Below are 19,451 nucleotides of genomic sequence, written 5' to 3' on the forward strand. Positions count from 1 at the left end.
GGGTAGGGCCTGTGCACTTCACCCATGCAGTTTGGAGGCTGTGCACTTTGGGGCCCATCCTGACCCACAGGAAACTGGGGTACATGCTGCCTGACCTTCTCCCTCCCATTCTGAGGCCACCTGGCACAGAGAAAGGAGCCAGGCTTTGGGACAAGAGAGACCCGTGCTCCAGTCCTGCATCCCCCATCCCACAAGGAGAGCAGAGGCGGGCGTGTCGGGTGTTCTGAGCTGGGGCCCTGGAGCCAGACTGTCGAGCTCTGTGACCTCGCACACCTTGCTTCCCTTCCCTGGGCCTGTTTCCCCGTCTGTGAAATGGGCCTAATAACAGTGCCCACCTCATACGGTTGGTGTGAGGATTTAATGAACTAATAGTGCCCATCAATGCCAGCCCTTCATGATGCTAACTACTGCGATTATGTCACCTGGGCAAGTTGCCTGACCTCTGTGAGCCTCAGTTTCCCCATCAGCAGAATGGGGGTGAGGACAAGAGGGGCTCCAATACAGTCCCCTGCCAGGGGCTGTACGGTCACAGAAAGTTCTCTGGGCATCTGGAGGGAACTGACTTGTCTCCACTCTGAGAGGGGAACCCCAGCCCCATGGTCGGGTGGGAGGAGCACTGTGTGTGTGTGTGTGTGTGTGTGTGTGTGTGTTGGGGGGCGCCCCAGTGCCCTCCCCTTGGTTCATGTCAAGTTGAATGCCAGGGCCCGCATGGTGACAGGAGGCTGGTACTAAGTAATGGGCCCGTCCCCTTGAACTGTGTGTGGTCACAAAGCCCTCTCTTGGAGCAGCCGATGGCAGTTTGTCCCGCTGTGCCTGCAGCCCTCGGGCCATTTGTGACACTCAGGGTGCCGCACACACCGGCAGGGCCCGCGTGACCCGTCCTCAGTTGCACAAGCCCCACGTGTAATTAATTGTTTTCCTGGGTCTTGTCGCTCTTCCCTCCTTCCTCCCTGGCGGGCCACTCAGGAGTGTCCTCCTTACCAGTGGCAGGGCAGGAAGTAGACGGGCTCTGGGCTCCTGTCCTCGCTCCGCCGCTGCCCGACGGTGTGACCTTGGGCAGGTCACTTTCCTCTCTGAGCTTCAGACGTCTCACTTACAAATGGCCTGGACTTTGGAGCGTCTCTTTCTGACTTCCCGGGATCCCGTTTCCATGTTCTGTGATTTTCCCTCCCACACATGGAGCCTGTCTGTGCGTGCCTGTCCTCCTCTAATTCAGGCGGGGTCCTTCTCCCCCGTGTCACAGATGAGGGGACCGAGGTCTGGAGAGGGGACTTGCTCAAGGCTGCAGAGCCTGGTTTAAACCCAGGAGGGGGTGTGCCAACTCCTGGCTGCAGGTGATTAGAGGAAGTTGGCATGGCAGGCATTGGCCCCAAGGCTGCTGGGTGAGCAGTGAGTGAGGATCTGGCTTTGATAGGCAGATTGCATCGAGCTTCAGACACACAGTGCCTTGCACTTACCTGTGGGGCACAGTCACTTGGAATAAACAAGGGAGAGACCCAAACTGCAAATTAGGTTTCCAAAATAGCCTGGGGAGTTGCTATTTTACTCAAAGCTGTAAACATATCCTGGGGTGGGGCCCCCAGCCTCCTGGACACGGATACAGACCCTCAGGGCCTCCTGGCTCTTGGCCTGCGTGCTCAGGCCAGCTGCTGGCTTCTGGACTTGAGCAAGAGCAGCAGCCCTAGAGGCGGAGAGCCTGCTGACACTGGGCATGCAGTTGGGTGGAGTGTGTCTGGGGGCTTGGCCAGGCCTGGGCGGAAAGGGAAAGTGCCAGGGTAGAGAACTGTGAGCACCTTCCTTCCTATCACCTGCCCCCTGCGAGGTAGGCCTAGGCAGGGTGGCGAGAGAGGAGGATCGTGGAAGGAGAGTCGCAGAGCTGGCAGGGACTGTGGAGGTTGTCTGGGGAAACTGAGGCTCCTGGGGAGGGGTAGGCAGGGAGGTCATGTCCAAGGTCACACAGTGGAATCAATGTCCTACTGACTCCAGATTGGATCTCAGAAGGCCCTGGAGGTGACACTCAATGGGCCCTTTGTCCAGCAAACATTTGTTTGGTGCCTGTGTACCAGGCTCTGTGCTGGGCTCTGGAGTTGCATCTGGGAAGCTAGACATGGAGTTGCAAGAGCTGAGTTAAGTAGGGGAGAGCCAACAGGTGAACAGTGACTAGGGCCTTTGGAGTACAGAAGAGGGGCATTTGACTTTGACCAAAGAGTCAGGGAAGGCTTCCTGGAGGAGGGGGTATATAAGCTGTGTTTTGAAGTCGGCATGAGGAGAAAGAGAAGTGACGAAGGAGGCAAACAGAGGAGAGCCTTCCAGGCAGAGTACACAGCACATGCAAAGGCCCTGGGGGTGTGAGGGAGCTTGGCATGCCCAGGGCTGGAGCTGCTCTGGGGGATGCTGTTTTGTGTGGCCCCGTCCTAGCATGTGGCCGCGTGCTCCAGGGCTCATCACACACCAGGTGGGAACCGCTGCCCTTTCAGAAAAGAGGTTTGGCTGCTCCCAGTCCTTGCTCCTTGGGGAAGTCAGAGTGCCACCCCAGCGAGGGTGTGGAAGGGAAGTACTTATGATGAGTCTCCCTCTACCTGAGCCTTTTGATTAATAGGGAAACGGAGGCACAGATTACTGTGGTTGCAGGAGCTGAGGTGAGGACCAGGGACCCTGCTTTTCCTTGGCAGCTGCTGAGCCCCGAGAGTGCAGCCCCATTACACACACGCCTTAGAGGGCACGGAAGCCCTTTCTAAGTCTGCTGCCGTGACCCACCCCCTCCCCGTAGACACCTGGACAGATATGCAAATACGTGTGCACCGAGAAGTTCTTCGTGGCTGAGATTGCTGGGATTTGGGGGATGACAGTGCAGGACCCCTTAGATCAGTGGCGCCCCAGCCACCTGCCATATTGCCTGCTCGGCAAGAGGCCTGCCGTATACTGTTCAGTGGAAAAGGATCCTGAAGACCCAATATGCACTGATCCCATTTTCATTTTTAAAAGATCTCACAAGAAAAACAGTCTCAGAGAAAGGAGGGGCAGCCAGTGTAACATCGATTGTCTCAGGATGGGGCATCAGATGGGTTTTGATTTTTATGTTTTTTGTTTGGCTTACCTGATTTTTAAAAAAATTATTTCTTGTGTGACCATTGTGAGATTCTCATGCTATTTAAAACAGGGGGAAATGAGCAGGTATTTTTGCCTTTCTAAAATGTAAATGGCTTTGATTTTTCTTATTAGGTGATACATCACATCATTCAAAAATTTAAAAAGATGCAGAAGGAGTGGGGTTTATGGAGGATGCTCAGGCTTGGGAGTCAGATGGACCTGGGCTTGACACAGAGCAATCATTTCACTAGAGCCTCAGTGTTCTCATCTGTAAGGTGGGAACAGTAACACCTGGCTCACAGAGCTGTGGTGGCAGTAAAGTGACATAATGAACATTATGCAGTTGATGCAAGCCTTCTCCTTCTCCTGGGAGACCAGAGTCTGATGAGAGAGGCAGAGAAGTAAACATGTACAGCACCCTGGACGCCATGAGGAAGGCGTGTGCCAGGACTGCAGACACCGGGATGGGCGTACTGGTTCATGCTGGGGAAGTCATAGAGGGCTTCCTGGAGGAGGTGATGAAGGTATAGCAAGCCAGGAAGACGTTGGAAATGGTGCCTGAAACCTCACGATGACCTGCAGTTTGGGACACAAATTCCTCCTTACTATGAGATACTCGTTGAGTCACTTTCCTTCTCGGAGTGGCCTGGTTTGTGGGGGGCAGTGCCCACTTGGGGTGTGGTTCCTAGACAGAGGACTGGAAGAAGGGTGCTGTCCAGCCTACAGCTCTGGATCGCAGGCGTCCACAGAGTAGCTGGGTCTCCAAAGGAATTTTCAATAAATGACACCAACGTCGAAGTGACGCTGGGAACCAGGGCAAATATGGACACTGGGCAATTGGACCATGACTCATATAGACAGCTGAAACCTCAGGTTGGCATTGGGGCAGGTGACCAGGGGTTTCTCTGGGCCTGGGAGAGTGCCCTTAAATGCCTTATGCCTCGCAGGGTGGCTCCACGAGACTGGCTGGGCTCCGGCTGGCGGGACCTCCTGCCTTGGTCTCACCTGCTATTATGGTGGCTCTGGTCACAGACCTCAAAGGGCTGGGCACATGCCCATTCATTCTTGGGGCACATTGGGGGGCATAGAGGGCAGACACTGGTAGGGGAATTGGTGCCAGTGTCTGGTTTCTTTCCCTCTGCCATTCCCACCCTATGTACCCCCTGATCATCCATCCAGATGACGGTGGCATCTACCTCATTATTATTGTCATCATCAACATGATTATTATGGCAACACAGTGGCTCTGGGGCCAGCCGATCCTTGGTTAGGTCTGGCCCTGTCACCTGCAGGGTGGTCTGGGACCACTCCCTGGGTCTCTCCCGACTTCTCTGCCCGTCTGTCATTGGGAGGTCATGCGGATGAGGATGATCCGCGTGCTCGTGGTGTGTCAGGCACTGTTCCAGGCACCTGTCATACCTGAGTCCACTGAATACTTGCAAAAACCCTATGGGGTGGGTGGTCTTCCCGAGGCTCAGAGAGGGTCAGTAGCTTGCTGCAGTCACAGAGCTGCCCGACATATAGCTGGGTTCGATCCCAAGCCCCTCTAGCTCCAGAGCCCTTGCCCTTCTCCCCGCTGCACGCATTGGTTTGAACTCAGAGACTGATGCCAGCTGCCTTCGAGATGTTGTGGTTTATTAGAGAGCTTTGTGGTCAGCATGGCGTGTCTATCCAGGGACCATGGACATTGCTTTCTGGCCTGGCCGGGTGGGCCCTTAGAATTTATCTAGTTTGACACCATTGCATTAAGAACGGGAAAGTGATGCTAGAGGAGGAGAAGGGACTTGGCCGAGGTCACACAGCAAGTTAGGCAGAGACACGACCAGATACGGCTTCTCATTGCTTGGGGGGTGTGGGCCTGGGGAATGGGGTGCATCTAGTTAGGGACTTGCCCATCTTTCCTGCCCACCTCTCTCCAGGCCTGGTGGCTCCTCACAGAGAGGAGGCCGGCCAGCAGGGTGCAAAGGTGACCCTTTGGTCACCGAGGAACAAGGAGCTCTCCCCACAGACCACCGGCAGGGCTTGCTTTCACGTCTTTGCTGGGGAAATGCATTAACGGGATTTCAGTGCCACCTCTCAGTTGCTTCCAGAGGGCGGGGGCAGGATGGAGAGGTGTCCCTGCTAAGGTGCTCGGAGCCTTACGTGCTCACCTGTCCCTCCCTCCCCCGAGCAAGTGCAGTCCGGGTAATACCAGCGGTAAAAATGACTGTCCAGCAGGAGCGCCTGTGTACCTGCACGTGAGCTCGTTTCATCTGTCTGAACCCTGCAAGTAGGATTGCTACCCCATTTTACAGAGGAGGAAACGGAGGTTCCTGCCTCATGGCACGTGGGTCCCCCGGGATCGCAGTGGCAAACAGCTTTCTCAGTTTGCCTGTCCTCAGTGGGGCGGTCGAGAGTCCTATAACTGTTGATTCTGTGAGGCCCACGTGCACATGGCAAGCCCTCAGGGACAATTATGGAATGAATGAATGGGCAGATGAACGAACCAATGTCTGCTGCGCCCCAACCCCTGCTGTTGGTAGTTGGTGCTGAGAGCAAGAGCCAGAGACCTGGGACATTACCCAAGAGAACTCTGGATGGAGTTGACATCCTGAGGCTCTCACCTCTTCTGGCCTCCAAGGAAGGGCCACATGCAGGGTCTGCAAACAGTGCTGCCATGTCATATTGAGAGGGACCCTTCGAGGTCATATTATCTAGGGATTGGGAGACTAAGGCCCAGGTGGGGAAGGGACTTGCTGGGGTCATGCATTAGTGACAGAGCCGGGACTCGAACCAGGATCTCCTGTGTCCCAGCCCAGAGCCCTCCCCTCCACAGGTGCTTCCTGCTCACCCTGACTCGCCTGGCACAGGCCTCGTCCACTGGACTGCTGTGTCAGGTTGCGAGCAGGTCCATGTATATGTCTGCATGGTGGCAGCATGCTGGGCAGAGGGTGGCTGCTCAAACCCGGCCCATCACCAGCTTGTCGCCTGCCCTCCCGGGCCATTACAGCCGCCTGTAATGGAGTCAGCGGCCCTGGTTAAGTGTTCACATTAGATTAATGCCTCCTCCACGGAGACAATCAGTTGGCATTTAATTTGTCTTTCCTTCTGAGCAGCAGAGTACAGCTGGGCAGCCAGGCCTCTGATGGGTGTGTCTGCTGGGCATCCCTTCCCTGGGGCCCGGGGCTCAGTGCGGATGGGAGCAACAGGGAGGAGGGTGTGCGGGTGCTGGCAGGTACCTGGGAGAGTGGGGTCAGGGACGCGGGGGGCCTCCCCACTTGCAGGCTGGGGGACCCAGCCCCCCATTTACTGGAGAGAAAAGATACAGTACAAGCAGATGAGAGGACGAGGTCAGGAGATGGAGGCCGCGTGTCTCAGTGTTCAGCCCTCAGAGGGGCTGGCTCTCACGTATCCCCCGCCCCCTCCACCCCCACTGCCCTTTCTGCTCTTCTCTGTTACTTTTCTGCCACAAATGTGAATTGTTTGTGATAATAGACAAGGGGGGGTGGTGGTGTGGAATGAGGAAGTTGACTCAGTTGTGAGTTTTAAGCTCTCTAGGTGGGCTCAGCAGAAGCCAAGGGGGTGGGGGCCGGATCTTCACACTGAGCTCCCATCTTGCCAGAGTGCCCACTCTGATCTGTTAACCCATTGGCTTCTGGGAAACTGCACTGAAGACAGGGCCCGAGTCTGCCTCTGTGCCCGCAGCTGCCTCCTCCAATCAGGGCACAGGCTCGGCCTCAGCGCGGGGAAGGGGAGAGTTACCTCTGGGCATCTGTGCCCAGAAAATTGGGGGGCAGCACAGAAAGGCTCCAGCATGCCCCCGGGCCACCCCCTGCAGCCTACACCTGGCCGTGCTGCCATGGGGTGAGCTCCCCGGGGCCCAGGTGGAAATTGCTCTCCACCCATCTGCCCTCTGCCCGAGGGCCAGGCCCACGCTTGGCCCAGAATGAAGTTTTCCACTGAAGCCTCACCTGAACTCACTTCCCATCACCTGAGTGACTTGGCCTGGGTGTGCCGCCCCTGCCTTTCCTGGAAAGGTGTGGACCATTCCTTCCTGTGGCGCCCTCCCAGCTCTCGGAGACCCGGCTGCTGGAGCCAGCCCTGCACTGAGGAGTGAGCCACTGAGCACGTTTTCTGCTATGTGCCAGGCGTGGGGCTGGTGTTTTCTCCCGTACGGCCCACCTCGTGGACTTCTCACAACCACCCTCATGTGTGGTGGTGAGCTTCCCATCTCCCAGACAGGGAGACTGAGGCTCAGAGAGGGGGACTGACTGGCCCAGCTCACAGGGCGGGGAACGGTTAGGAGGGGCAGGAGATGAGCCCGGGGGCCTGCTGCCCAGGAGTCCCCAGGACTTTCTCCCCAGAAGCCCCAAGGCCTCGTTTTGCTGGGGCTGCCCCCACTTTCCTTCGAGCTGGAGCCCCGGAGCCTCTTCTCTGATCACAGAGGAAGTGAAAAGTCTGTGAGTCAGTCCCCGCCAGTGACTTCAGCGTGGCTCTCCTCCCCTCAGCAAGCCAGGCTTTGTCAGCCCCTTTCCTGTGGGGCTGTGTCATCGGGAGCTGAGGGAGTGTTGGCTGGGGGTGGGGGCTGGCTTTGAAGCTGCCCCTCCCCTCCCCCCAGCAGCTGGCTGAGACTTCTGGGCCATCACGTGGTCACAGCCCAGGCGCCTCAGGAATGCCTGGAGACCACATCTGGCTGGGGCGGTGCTGCGCCTCCCCCTCCAGGCCACTGGCCTCACATGTGCGCTCCTTGTGGAAATGGTGGCCCAGGCCCCGGATCTCAGCGGCAGTATGGAGTCATTTCCTCTCCCTGCCTCATTGTCCCACATCCCTGCATCCCCTCTCCGGCTGGAGGGCTGTGGGAAGTGGGAGAGGGAGGCTGTCTTCCCTCGCCTGCTTCCTGCCCTGGATGCCTCTCCCCCGGCCTGGCCTGGTCTCTCCCTGGAGAAGCTCGAGTGGACAGAGCTGGGCGGAGAGTTGGTGCTGGGAACTCAGCTCCGGGAAGCCCCCAGGCTAGCAGGGGGCAGACAGGAGATGATCCTTCCAGGCAGAAGGGGGGAAGGGCAGAGCAGGAGGGCTGAGGAGTGGTTGCTGCTTGGATTCATTCATTCATTCATTCATTCATTCATTCAACAAATCCATACAGCAACTCTTCGACCCTTACCAAGAGCGGGTGGGCTGTAGACGTAGGGACTATAGCAGTGAGCATAGGAGTAGCAACGACAAGCAGTTCTCTGGGCTGGTAGAAGGGCTGGACCCCCAGCTTTGGACCCAGCTCGTCCAGTGACTTGTTTGGGGGTGCCCCTCCGCTGTGCCTCTCTTCCACCCAGAACAGGCATCTCGCCCATGTGTCCTCTCTGCCCTGCTGGCCAGGTTGCAGGGTGCCTGGACCTGCTGAGATGGGCGCTGGAGGGCTTCCCTGTGCTGCAGACACACATCCAAGCTCCTGACTCGTGGACTCCACGGCCTGGGGCCCCGCTTTCCCTGCATTTGGCACAGGGGTCCTCCAGGCCGCCCTTGCCCTTGTCCAGCACCCGCCCCTGCTCCCATGTGTGGATCATGCCCAGTGGTGCCCCAGGGGTTTCCGGGGAGGCCCTGTGTAGGCCCCTTCCTTTGTGGGATCCCAATTTCACATTCAGTTCACGGCTCCAGGCAGTGGGAGGGAGTGAGCACTGGACACCAGGGGGATTGGAGGGACCGAGTGGCAGGGGCCAGTAATGCGCCCCGAGGTCTGCCCAGCCAGACCTGGCCGTGGCTGCGGGCCAGTCACATGGCTGTCAGAGAGGGTGGGTTTTTCTTGCGTGTCCCTGGGTGTGTTGGGCCACGATCTACCTCGTTGAGAAATGGAGGCCGATGTTGGGGAAGGCAGATCGGGCCCAGTCTCACTCCGGTTAGGCCAGCAGAGTAGGGGGCACCCTGCCACCCACTCCCTGCGTAGCCCTGGGCCTCGGCATTCTTACCGGTACCATCAGGTCTGGGCGAGGGGAGCCCTGATCCCCTCCAGCCTTCACTCTGGGAGATTCTGAGTGTTGGTCTTCGTCTGTAAAGTAGAAACAGCCCCACCTTCCTGGCTGTGTGATCTTGGCTCATGGTTTTGGGCTTGAACATCTTCATCAGTAACATGGAGGTAGTGCCTGTCCCTAAGGCTGCCGTGCAGCTCACAGAATGAGGCTGTGTATGTGAAGCCCCTCAGAACGGAGCCCGCACAGCGTGTGCGCTGTTAGAGCCTGTTAGAGCCTCTGTCGGTCTTCTTACCATCCTCATCCTCGCCGTCATGGGCTCTCCTGCCTGCCTCGGAGGCTGAGGGCGCTTTGAGGAGCTGGCACAGGTGTGAGGCTTGCAGGGTGTCTGCATGTGGGAGGGGTGGAGAGTGGAAGGACCTGGGGCCGGAGTGGACCTGGGGCCAGGGCCTGAGCACGCTCTGGAGGTGGAGAAGGTGGAGGGCGGCCCATCGCGCTGTCCCTGGCACAGCGGCTGGCTCCTGGGGCGAGAACCACGCAGGGTGGTATACCACCGCCAAGCCGCCTGGGAAGACGGGATCCTGAGGCCTGGCTGCCTCAAGCGGGAGCTTGGAAGTGGAGCAGGGAAAGCAGTGGAAGTGGCTGTGGGACTTGGGGAAGGGGTAAATTTGAGATTAGCCTGGGAGGACACAGAAGACTGCAGGAGGCCGAGAGGGAGGAAGGGAGGGACAGGGAAACGGAGCTGCCTGGGAGCCTCTGTTTGCTCAGTGGGGGCGATGTGGGGGAGGAGGGTAAGTGACATGTTGCATTTTATGTGTCTATGGATGCCTAACCTGGTGAACACAACCCAGAAGCTGCCCAGTAAATGTCCCGCCTCTCCTTTCTCTAGTCTAACACCTGAAGAGAGAAGAATTTGGAAGTTTTAGGAGCTGTCGGGTCGGGGTGGGCAGGGTGGCTCTCAGTGACTCAGGCCGTCTTGGCCCTGGCGTGAGTTGTCTCTGTGCTCTGGGCCTTCATTTTCCCACCTGTAAAATGGGGAGGTGTTGTGTGTGTGTGTGTTTTCCTGTGACCACCTTTGCTGAGCGGTGGGTCAGGTAAGAGAATTGGGACAGTGAAGGTTAAAGGACATGACATCCACCAGCCCCTGACCCGTAGTAGGTGTGTCCTCTTCTCAGTGGCCATTGGCTACTCCCTGGCCTTCCTGCTGCCCCTCTTTGCTGGTGCTGGTCCCTCTGCCTGAAACACTGTCCTGCCAAAACCTTACTCCTGTGGGCTGATCCAGGTGGGGGAGGGGACCGGACCGGGCCTAAGAAGCAGGTGTTGAAATTCCATAGCCCACAACTTGGCAGACCAGTTCTTGGGGGTGCTGGTGCTCCCTGATCCCAGGCTGCACGCGGTGAGGGTGGGGTGTCTGGGGCATCTTAAGAAGCACATCACCTGTCGTCATCCTTTCACCCCAGTCAGCCGGAGCAGCTGAAGGGCAAAGCTTTTCTGCACTGTCAACACTGGGGCCGGCACAGCCAGGTTTTCCCGCCGCAGCCGGAGGCACGTCAGCGTGGGCAGTGGATCCGGTCTGCCAGGCCAGCTGCTATCTACACGCTGGGGTCTGTGCTCGGTCTTCTGGGACCAGAAGTGCCGGCTGCCCACGCAGCCTGGCTTTGGAAACAAAAGGCTCAAGCAAGTTTATCTGCCGGGGTGCAGCTTAGAATCGCTAGTGAGGAGTGGGCCACTCCACGTGCCATCTGCACGGGAGCTCAGTAGAAATGCAGCATGTTCGCCCCACCCCAGCCCTGCTGAATCCGGTCTGCATCCAAGCAAGACCCACGTGATGCCCGTGCCTGTGACAGTGTGAGCAGGGGCCAGGCCTCAGTCCCAGCCCTGCTGAAAGCTGTGTGACCTTAGACAAGTGACCTCACCTCTCTGAACCTCGGCTCTCTCATCTGCAAAATGGGTTTGGGGGGAAATCCTTTGCCCGAGTTCACATGAAAGCTGATGAGATATGTGTATGAGGCACTGAGCCCAGTGCGTGCGTGGTACCCAGACGTGCTCACCAACCAATGGCTGCTTCTGTTGCTGCTAACGTGGCTTGGGTTCTTGGTCTGCGTGGACTTGAGGCCGGTCGTTCTCCTTCTCTGGGCCTCATTTTTCCCATCTGTACAATGGGTCTGTTGACTCCTGCCCCACCTTCCTCATGAGAAGGTTGCTGAAAGGAAAAGTGAGAGGGGGCTGGGCGTCCGGCCCAGGAGCTTGGGGAATGGGTGTGTGTGTAGCGGGGAGATGTCCCTGGGCGCCTGCATCTTCATCACTCGCTGCCCCCTTCTCTGCTGCTCCTGCTGTCACTGTAAACGCAGTAGTGAGGCCGGGTGCTGGCACCTGCTCTGCGCAGCGGCTTTGGAATCAGGTTCTCTGCCCCCCTCGGAGCTGCGTGGCCAGGAGGGATGATTCAGCGGGGACCTGCCCTCTGGGCCTTGGCTTCTCTTGAGGGAAGCCCTGGATGCCCCATGCTGCTGGGGAGCGGGGGAGGGGCTGCCTGTGGACTTCTCCCCACCCAGGACTTCTGTCCCCCCACATTGGGCCTAGGGGTGAACTCCTGGCCTGGCCCTTGACACCCTGGATGACCTTGCAAATTTCTGGCACATTGTGGGCCTCAGTTTCCCTATTTGTACAATGAGGGTGTTCAGTGAGAATGCCCCGCCTGGCTTGGACCCTGAGGTTCCCTCTCTGCCCCTTGGCTTCCTCTGTGTCCTTCGTCCCTGGGAGAAGCCCCCCCCCCCCGCCAGCCCCCCTGCCCTCTGGGTCCTGGAGCCTGTGGCCCACGGCAGATCTAGGCCTGGCTGCCAGTGCCGGGGGCTGATAAAGATCAAAGGGAACAGGGGAGAGGGGGGTGTGTGCGTGTTTGTGTGTGTGTCTGTACGTCCCTCCGGGAGCCCTAGCCAGGCCCGTCTCGTCTCGTGTGGGAGAAAGGAGGAATTTTCCTCTGTGTGTGCAAACAGTATCCGTTTTCTCTTATTTCCAAAAGCTGGTGATGTAACCCGCTCTCCGTCCATCCCTCCCCCTGGCCTATTTTTAGCTGCCCCGGCAGCATCCTAAAGGCTTCCAGATCTGCTGCTCAGAGGCCATGTAGGGAGGCGGCAGTGGGGCACGGAGAGAAAGGAGCTGTCTGTCTGTCCCAGGATGGAGAGGGAAGGGAGCCTGCCCCTGGCTTCCTTTGGGGAGGGAGGCGGTTTGGGTGGGGAGCCGGGTTAGGGCTTTGATTGGTCCTGGGTCCTGGAGGAACCCAGCAGGGTTAGGAGCACTCAGTCTGGAGCCTCGAGCCCAGGGTTTGAGTCCTGGCTCCACCTGTCGGCACCCTGACCTTGGGCACCTGACTCTGTGCCTGCCACTCTGCACCCGTGACGTGGGGATAATGGAGGCGCCTGTGCTAGAGGGTTGTTATGTCATTGAATTATGTCATGGAGACGGGTGCCTCATGCGAAGTCAGCCCTCGTTAAGGCAAGCTGGTGTTGTTACGGCGAGTGCACTGGTTATCGTCTCATCCAGCCTCCAGTGATTGCTGGGGTATGCTGTTACCCCGCTGTGCCTTCTCCTCTCTGTCATTTCCTGTGCAGCTTCGACCCGCGTGTGCACGAACCAGACAGTACATGGAAAGCCTGGAACAGGGCCTGGCGTGAAATAAGTGCTAGAGAAGCGAGCGCTGTGTTTGTTATTTTTTGTTTTTCTGTAATAAAACAGACTTGGGTTTGAAGTCCAGCCCTACTCACTCACTAGCTGTGTGTCTTTGGGCGGGCACTTGACTTGTCTGAGCCTCCAGCCCTCATCTGTACGGTACAGTGATGTCTTTATTGGTGAGGGTAGGCTACGAGACCAGAGACACTGAGATTGGGACAATTAGCACAATAGAAGTGCTTCTTGCGGGTGCAGAGAACAGCCTGGCTCCTGCGTGCCAACCCAGATAGTGTATGCTGCAACCACGGCAGGAGCAGCAGTGTTTGCACAGCACTTCACAGTTTGCGTGAAGGGGGAATGGAGGTCCCTCCTGCCTTCATCTCCCATGGTGCTGTGCTCATGCCTGAAGCATGACATTCATCCGCACCACCTGGTATTAGGGCCTGTGTCGACCTGCCTGTCCCTGCCCCGCCCCCACCCCCTAGACAGAAGCTCCTGGAGGGCAGGCAGGGGTGGAGTCACTGCTGTGCCGGGGACAGGCCCAGGGTGGCTGCCTGCTCGGTGTGAGGCTGGACTGGCATGGGAGGCTCCCTCTGACCACCTGTCCTTCTTGCTCTTACAGATGGGAGGAGGAGCTGGCCAAGAGCATGAACCTGCAGACCGTGGTGGACACGCTGAAGGAGGTAAGAGCCCCAGAGGTCCCTCCGGATCAGAAGAGGCACAGTCCTCAGGGGGCAAAGTCCTCAGGGGGCAGAGCCGGGGGCAGTTCCCAGCACAGCCCCTCTTCTGTGATTTCCACTGCCTCAGTCTCTCCTTGATGGAGCCAAGGGGCCTCTTCTGTCCCCGGCTTTGCAGCTAGGTGTGGACCGCACAGTGTTGCAGCAAAGCTCAGGTACAGGCCTTGGGAAGCCTGGGTCCAAGTCCTGGTGCCGCCCCAGCTTGTGGGGTGACCTCGGGCTAGTGACTCCCCTCTCCTGCCTCTTCTCCCCACCTGGATGGTGTTTAAGCCTCCACCCCCACCCCCAGCTTGCAGGAGCTGACTTAGGGCCCAATGCCTTGGAGAGGGCAGTGGGCAGGTCACAAGGTGAGCGCCCCACCCGGGTGGGCTCCCCATGGTGGGCATGAGGACCTTCCTTGTTATTCTGGCTCGGTAGCTCTGTGTTCGGGGCCCTGCACTCATCCGCCTGCTGGGTACCCGAAGCAACGTCACCTTCCCGCCTCTCTTTTCCTCTCAGCCAAATGGGTGCAAGAATAGTGACCCCATGAGAAGGTGTGGAAAGCTCTTTCAAATATTTTTTTTTTCAAATATTTTAAAAAATTGCTTTCTGATACTTAAAAAATGTATCTTCTAAGCAAGTTAGAGACAGATTAAAATAATATCAATACATTGGCAGGAGAGGATGGACGTCCCCCACTTTGATAAGAAAAGTACTTTTTACTTTCCAAACATAACATGTTTATGCTCAAATATTTGGAAGGCTGAGAAGAGCTTAGAGAAGAAAATAAAGTCGCCTTCCAGCTCTGCCCCTCCCCCATGGCACATTGGTGTGTGACCTTCCGGTCTTTCCCGTGCAAACACACACTCCAGGTGTGTCTGTTCAGTTAGGGCAGTGGTCGGCAAACTGCGGCCCCTTGAGTGTGGCTCTTCCACAAAATACCACGTGTGGGCGTGCACGTACAGTGCGATTGAAACTTCGTGGTCACACTCAAGGGGCCAAAGAGCCACATGTGGCTCGCGAGCCGCAGTTTGCCGACCACTGGGTTAGGTTGACACTTGCCATTTTGGAGACCAGAGGCGGTCAAATATTGGCGATGTCACACGAATGGACCTCATATGTTAACCTATGGGGACCACTTACTGCATTACTTGCTCTTTTCCTCTTACCGTCTGCCATGGGTTAATATCCCTTTGAGAAGAGTTTTAAGCTGAGTGCTGGGAGGTCAGGCTGGGCCGAGGTCCTTGGCGCCCCATCCCAGCCATCAGGTGCCTGGCCTGGCTGGGCCCAGGTGTCCGGTCCCTCCTGCCCTCAGGGTGCCCGGCCCCCCTCAACCCTCCCCATCTCTGTCCCCACAGGCGGCGCAGGAGGCCGAAGCCATCCAGGAGGAGATGAACGAGACGATCGAGAGGCTGAAGGCCGAGCTGGTGGTGTTTAAGGGGCTCATGAGTGATGTAAGTGTGCTGGCCGCCACCCCAGGCGTCATCACCTCCCCCACACCCATCATGCAAAACGCTTCATTCACTCCGAGGCTCCAGAGCTCGGCTTCTAGTTAGAGTCCTGGCTGCGCGATTGACTGCGAGGATGACAGATGCATCAGAGACCAGGCGCCCCCTCCTGCCCGCCCCCTCCCGCTTCCCTTGGTCTGAGTAGAGATGCATTAATCTGCCGCTTAACCCATCCTGCCTCCCCAGGCTCCTCCAACGGACAGTCTGTGTGTGTTGGCTCCGACTCTTCCCCCGCTCGCCAGGATGCGGCGGGTGGTGGCCGAGGGCCCCAGTGCCCGGGCACAGGTAGAGGGAGGCCTGTGCCATGCCACCCCGAGAGGCTCGCAGGCCAGTGGCCTTCCGTGGGGCTGCTCTGTACGGTCGGGGAAGGCGAGTGTGGGCTTCCTTTGGCCAATCAGAGCCCTTCTGAGTGACCGTGGGTACCGGCAGCTTTTGGCAGCCCAGGCCGCCTCCCTGCTGGGGACCTGGGTCTCCTGCCACCTGCAGGCAGCGGGCAGTGTGTAGGAAAAGCCGCCAGGAGAAGGTGCCCGATTCCGGGTGACTCGTCCAGGTGTGGCCTCTGATCCTGAGGGGTGTGAAGCCAGGTGTGGCTGGGAGAAGCCTCCCGGGGCGCCAGGGGGAGGCCATGTGGCTCCCCTCACTGGGGTCCTGGGGGACCCCCTGTCCTGGGCAGACCCCCGCTGTCAGCCATGGGAGGAATCCTGAAGAGAGAGAGCCGCCTTGGCAGGCATCTCCGTGGGGAAAGAAGGGAGTCTTTCAGCGCGGGATTGCCTTTGTGTTGTCTTTGCTCTAACAGAATAAACAGTGACACTGTGTCTGCTGAGAGGTGTCGTCCAGCCCTTAGGGAGCCCGCAAACGCGGCCTCACATTGTCCACTCGGCGCCAGAGCCTTTAGCTCCCACGGCCCCGCCACCCCTGCCCCAGCCTGAGCAGCGCTGGCCCAACCCTTCACATCATCGAAGCCAGCCTCAGACTCCGGGGCCTCCCACCCGGCACCTAGGGCCCTCCGCCCCTCTCTGTCCAGCAGGGTCCGGGAGCAGCGCCCCATGCCATGCCTGCTCCCTCCCTCGCTCACATAACCCCTGCTGTCCTCCCTGCAGCCCATGACAGACCTGGACACAAAGATCCAAGAAAAGGCCATGAAGGTGGACATGGACATCTGCCGCCGAATCGATATCACGGCCAAGCTGTGCGATGTCGCACAGCAGCGGAACTCGGAAGACGTGTCCAAGATCTTCCAGGTGACTAGGGCTCACCCTGCTCACCATCGCCACCCCCACCTGCCACTGCCACCCTCCAGAGAGCCCCAGCCTCCCCCGCTGCCTGGCCAGCCCTGCTCCCCTCACATCCTCCCCACTTCCCCCCGCCCCCACCACCTCTCTGGCCCCCGAGGCAGCGTGGCCTCCCCAGGAGAGTGTAGACTCAGGGAATCTAGACTCAGGCTGGCCCCACTCCATCCTCCAGGCTGACGGCTTCATCCTGTGGCTGAGGAGACCTCTGACCCGGGGGTGACAGGAGGGGTTCAAGGACGGAAATGGCAAAGCTGGGACTAGAACTCGGGTCTCCTGACCCCACAGGGCTTCGTCCACCCGCCCACATTGGGTTCACTGCCCAGTTTCCTGCCTCTTCCTCGAGGTGCCAGGCTGTGGGTGCGCGGGGTGAGCTGGCTGAGCCCTGGCAGATGAGCCTCGGGAATCCAGGGATGAGCCTGTTGGCCTCTGTGTGGTTTTCCTTCCCACTGAAGAGGCGCTCGGCCTCCCCCTCCCCGCTCCTCCCTCATTGAATAAGTGTGTGTCCTGAGAAGAGGCGATGGGTTCAGGGCCGCTGTCCCAGGGCTGCCTGAAGGGCGCACATCATTATCCGAAGCCTGCTTCTTCAGTCTGGGCTGTGTTCGGCTTTTGCTAGCCCGGGGCAGTGTGTTGTTGCTTTCAGTGTGTGACTTTGGATGTAGCCGGGTGAGACCTGCGCTTCCCTGGGTCCCCTGTTCCCCTCTGGGCCTCCTTGCCCCCCGCTGCTGGAGAGCAGGGGGCACTATATCAGCCTTGGTTTGGTTTGCTCATGTCTTGTCTGCTGGGAGTGGAGGGAGCTTGGTGAACCGGGGGCCGCCGCCTCTTGCCTTTGCATGTGAGCAGGAGGGATCTGGATGCAGGGAGCCATCTGGGCCTTCGTGGGGGCTTCTCTGGCTCCCTGGCTGGTGCTGAGACATCCCAGGTGATTCTGTACCGCAGCTCGCTCCCCTCCCCAAATCTGGTGGTGGCTTTTCTGGTGAAGGGGTGAGCTGAGCTGGCCCAGCCACCAGGGCAGGGCAGGGTCCAGGCTGTCTGTGTCCTCCATCCCGCATGTCTCCCCACCTCATGCTTCCTGCTAACGCCGCCTGCTTCTTAGAGGAACTGTGCATCTTCCCTGGCAGCAGCTGGCCCCAGCCACGCTCCATCTATCCCGTGAGATGCTGGCTCCCTTCCCGGCCCACCCCGACCCTCCCTCCCTGCAGAGCCTCCCAGTTACCTCGATCTCTTCCTCTCCGGGTCAGGTGGTCCCCAAAAAGAAAGAGCGTAAGGTGACTTCGGACGATGACATCTCTGAGCAGGACGGGGAGGTGAACCGGTTCTCAGATGAAGAGGTCGGCTCTGTGAACATCACAGACGAGATGAAGCGCATGTTTAACCAGCTGTGAGTACTCCCTGCCCCGGCTGGGGGCTCCTCTCTGCTCCCCCAGATCACTAGGGCAGGGGTGGCAAACGGGTGGCCAGGGCTGAAAGTAGCCCACAGTGTGTTTTGTTGAATACATTTGCATTCATTTGTAACATTTATAATCTGGAAAGTTCCCCACTTTCAGAAAGGACCAGTGGCCGTGGTGGTCGTATTTGTGTGGGAGTCTTGGCCAAGCCTCAGACGCACCCCGACCAGTTTTCCTCGTGGTGGGATGGCTGAGCTGAGCCACATGCCAGCCACCATGCTGGCCAAGCATCCTTCGTCTATAGGATGCTTTACAAACGTGACTTCCTCGACTCCAGACTGTCGGCCCAGGAAGTGGGGTTATCATTCCCCTTTTGTAGACGAGGAAACTGAGGCGCAGGGAAGCGCCCTGGCCGAGACCACTCCGAGCTGGGATTCAGAGCCAGGCCCGCCTGCCTGTGTCCTCTCCCGCTGAGATGCTGCCTGGGTTAGTGGCAGACTGTAGGTTGGACATGGTCAGTGGTGGGATGGAACCGGCTTGTACCGGCTCATGAAAGCTGATTGTTTACGTCTGCCGGCTCCAGGTTCAGTGATGGCACAATAGTAGCTTAAAATTTGCCAGCGTGGAAAACTGGCAAATGCTACCAAGCAGGGCTGACTTCGCCCCCCACCCCCAGCCCCTAAGAGCTGTTTTCCCTGACACTCACTGTGTAGAGTGACCTGGAGCAGGGATGCTTTGAGGCCCTGGCCTGTCCAGGACCATGCTCTCAACCGGCTCCAGCTCTACTCTAACCCACATAGCACCCTAAAGTGGGTGGGAAAGGAAGGGGAGGGAGAGGTGTCCCTTTGGGCATTGCATGACTTGCCTAAGGGCCTGGACTCACAGGGCAGGGCTGGGGCTGGTCTCTGGGGTCACCTTTCCCTTGTCCCAGTGACCTGCTCCTGCCTGCTCTGTCTGGGGTCCCTTGCAGTTGGGTTCCTGAGCCCCGAGAACTCAGCTTTTTTCCAGAACTCCACCCCCTCCTCCTCCCACCCCCCTACATCAGTCTCAGGGCTGAGCAAGCTTTCTGACCAGTGCCTCTCCCCTGAGGTCCTGGGTTTCCAGGAACAGGGCTAGGTTTGCCATCTTTGCTCTGATAACATCACAAAACCCCCAGAACAAAACCCCGAGAGGGCACGCTCCTCCTAGCAGATGCCTCTGCCATCATAGTCGACTCAGAAGTCAGGGGCCCGGAACTCTCCTAATGCTTCCTGTAAAGGTTACTCTGCCCAGCCCCTTCCTGTTCGAAGGGGGAAACTGAGGCTGGAGAGGGATGTGGGAGATGGGATGGAGCCTGGCCCCCGATGGTCAGTCCAGTGCTTCGTCCCCAACCAGCTGTCTTCATGCCTGGAAGAGCTGTCCCTCTGCCCTCTCCGGGCGCCATCCCTGCCCTGGTCCCTTTGCACCCGAGCCCGGCTACTTGGCAAGGAAGACAGTGGGAACGTGGGGTGTGCTTTTCCCCAAAATGGGGCTGCGTTTGGGGGATTGCTGTTGGAAGGTGACGAGGACACTCCCAGACTCTTGATTCCTCTTTGACACCCCCCCCCCCCACCCAAATCTCATATTCTCATCTTTTGCTAACAAGAGGAGGGTGGGGGGGGGGGGAGGGTAACCCTTGGTTGGGTCTAGGGTTTCTGAACGTTGCTCTGGGCATTCCTGAGCCTAAGGCAGAATTGCATGCCCCCACCCACCCAGACTGGGTTCATTTGGTTGAATTAAAGGGCTCCTCTGAAGAAATCATTGCCCTCATTTTCATAAAGTCACCAGGGAAGCAGTAGGCTGCCTAGGAATGGGTGAGCTGAGAGGGACAGTCCCAGGG

The 19,451-nt window shown here is 58.4% G+C and overlaps 1 protein-coding gene across 1 annotated transcript in view; it reads left to right on the top strand.

Moving 5' to 3' along the window:
• Positions 1–19,451, top strand: part of IFFO2 (intermediate filament family orphan 2) — a 45,643-nt gene that overhangs the window by 17,256 nt on the left and 8,936 nt on the right. The window contains exons 2-5 of the mRNA XM_059691023.1: positions 13,315–13,375; positions 14,767–14,862; positions 16,017–16,157; positions 17,447–17,586. Coding sequence (XP_059547006.1) covers positions 13,315–13,375; positions 14,767–14,862; positions 16,017–16,157; positions 17,447–17,586 — 438 coding nt within the window. The remainder of the gene's footprint in view (positions 1–13,314; positions 13,376–14,766; positions 14,863–16,016; positions 16,158–17,446; positions 17,587–19,451) is intronic.

This window comes from Myotis daubentonii, chromosome 3, assembly GCF_963259705.1.
Source record: "Myotis daubentonii chromosome 3, mMyoDau2.1, whole genome shotgun sequence".
Classification (NCBI taxonomy): Eukaryota; Metazoa; Chordata; class Mammalia; order Chiroptera; family Vespertilionidae; genus Myotis; species Myotis daubentonii.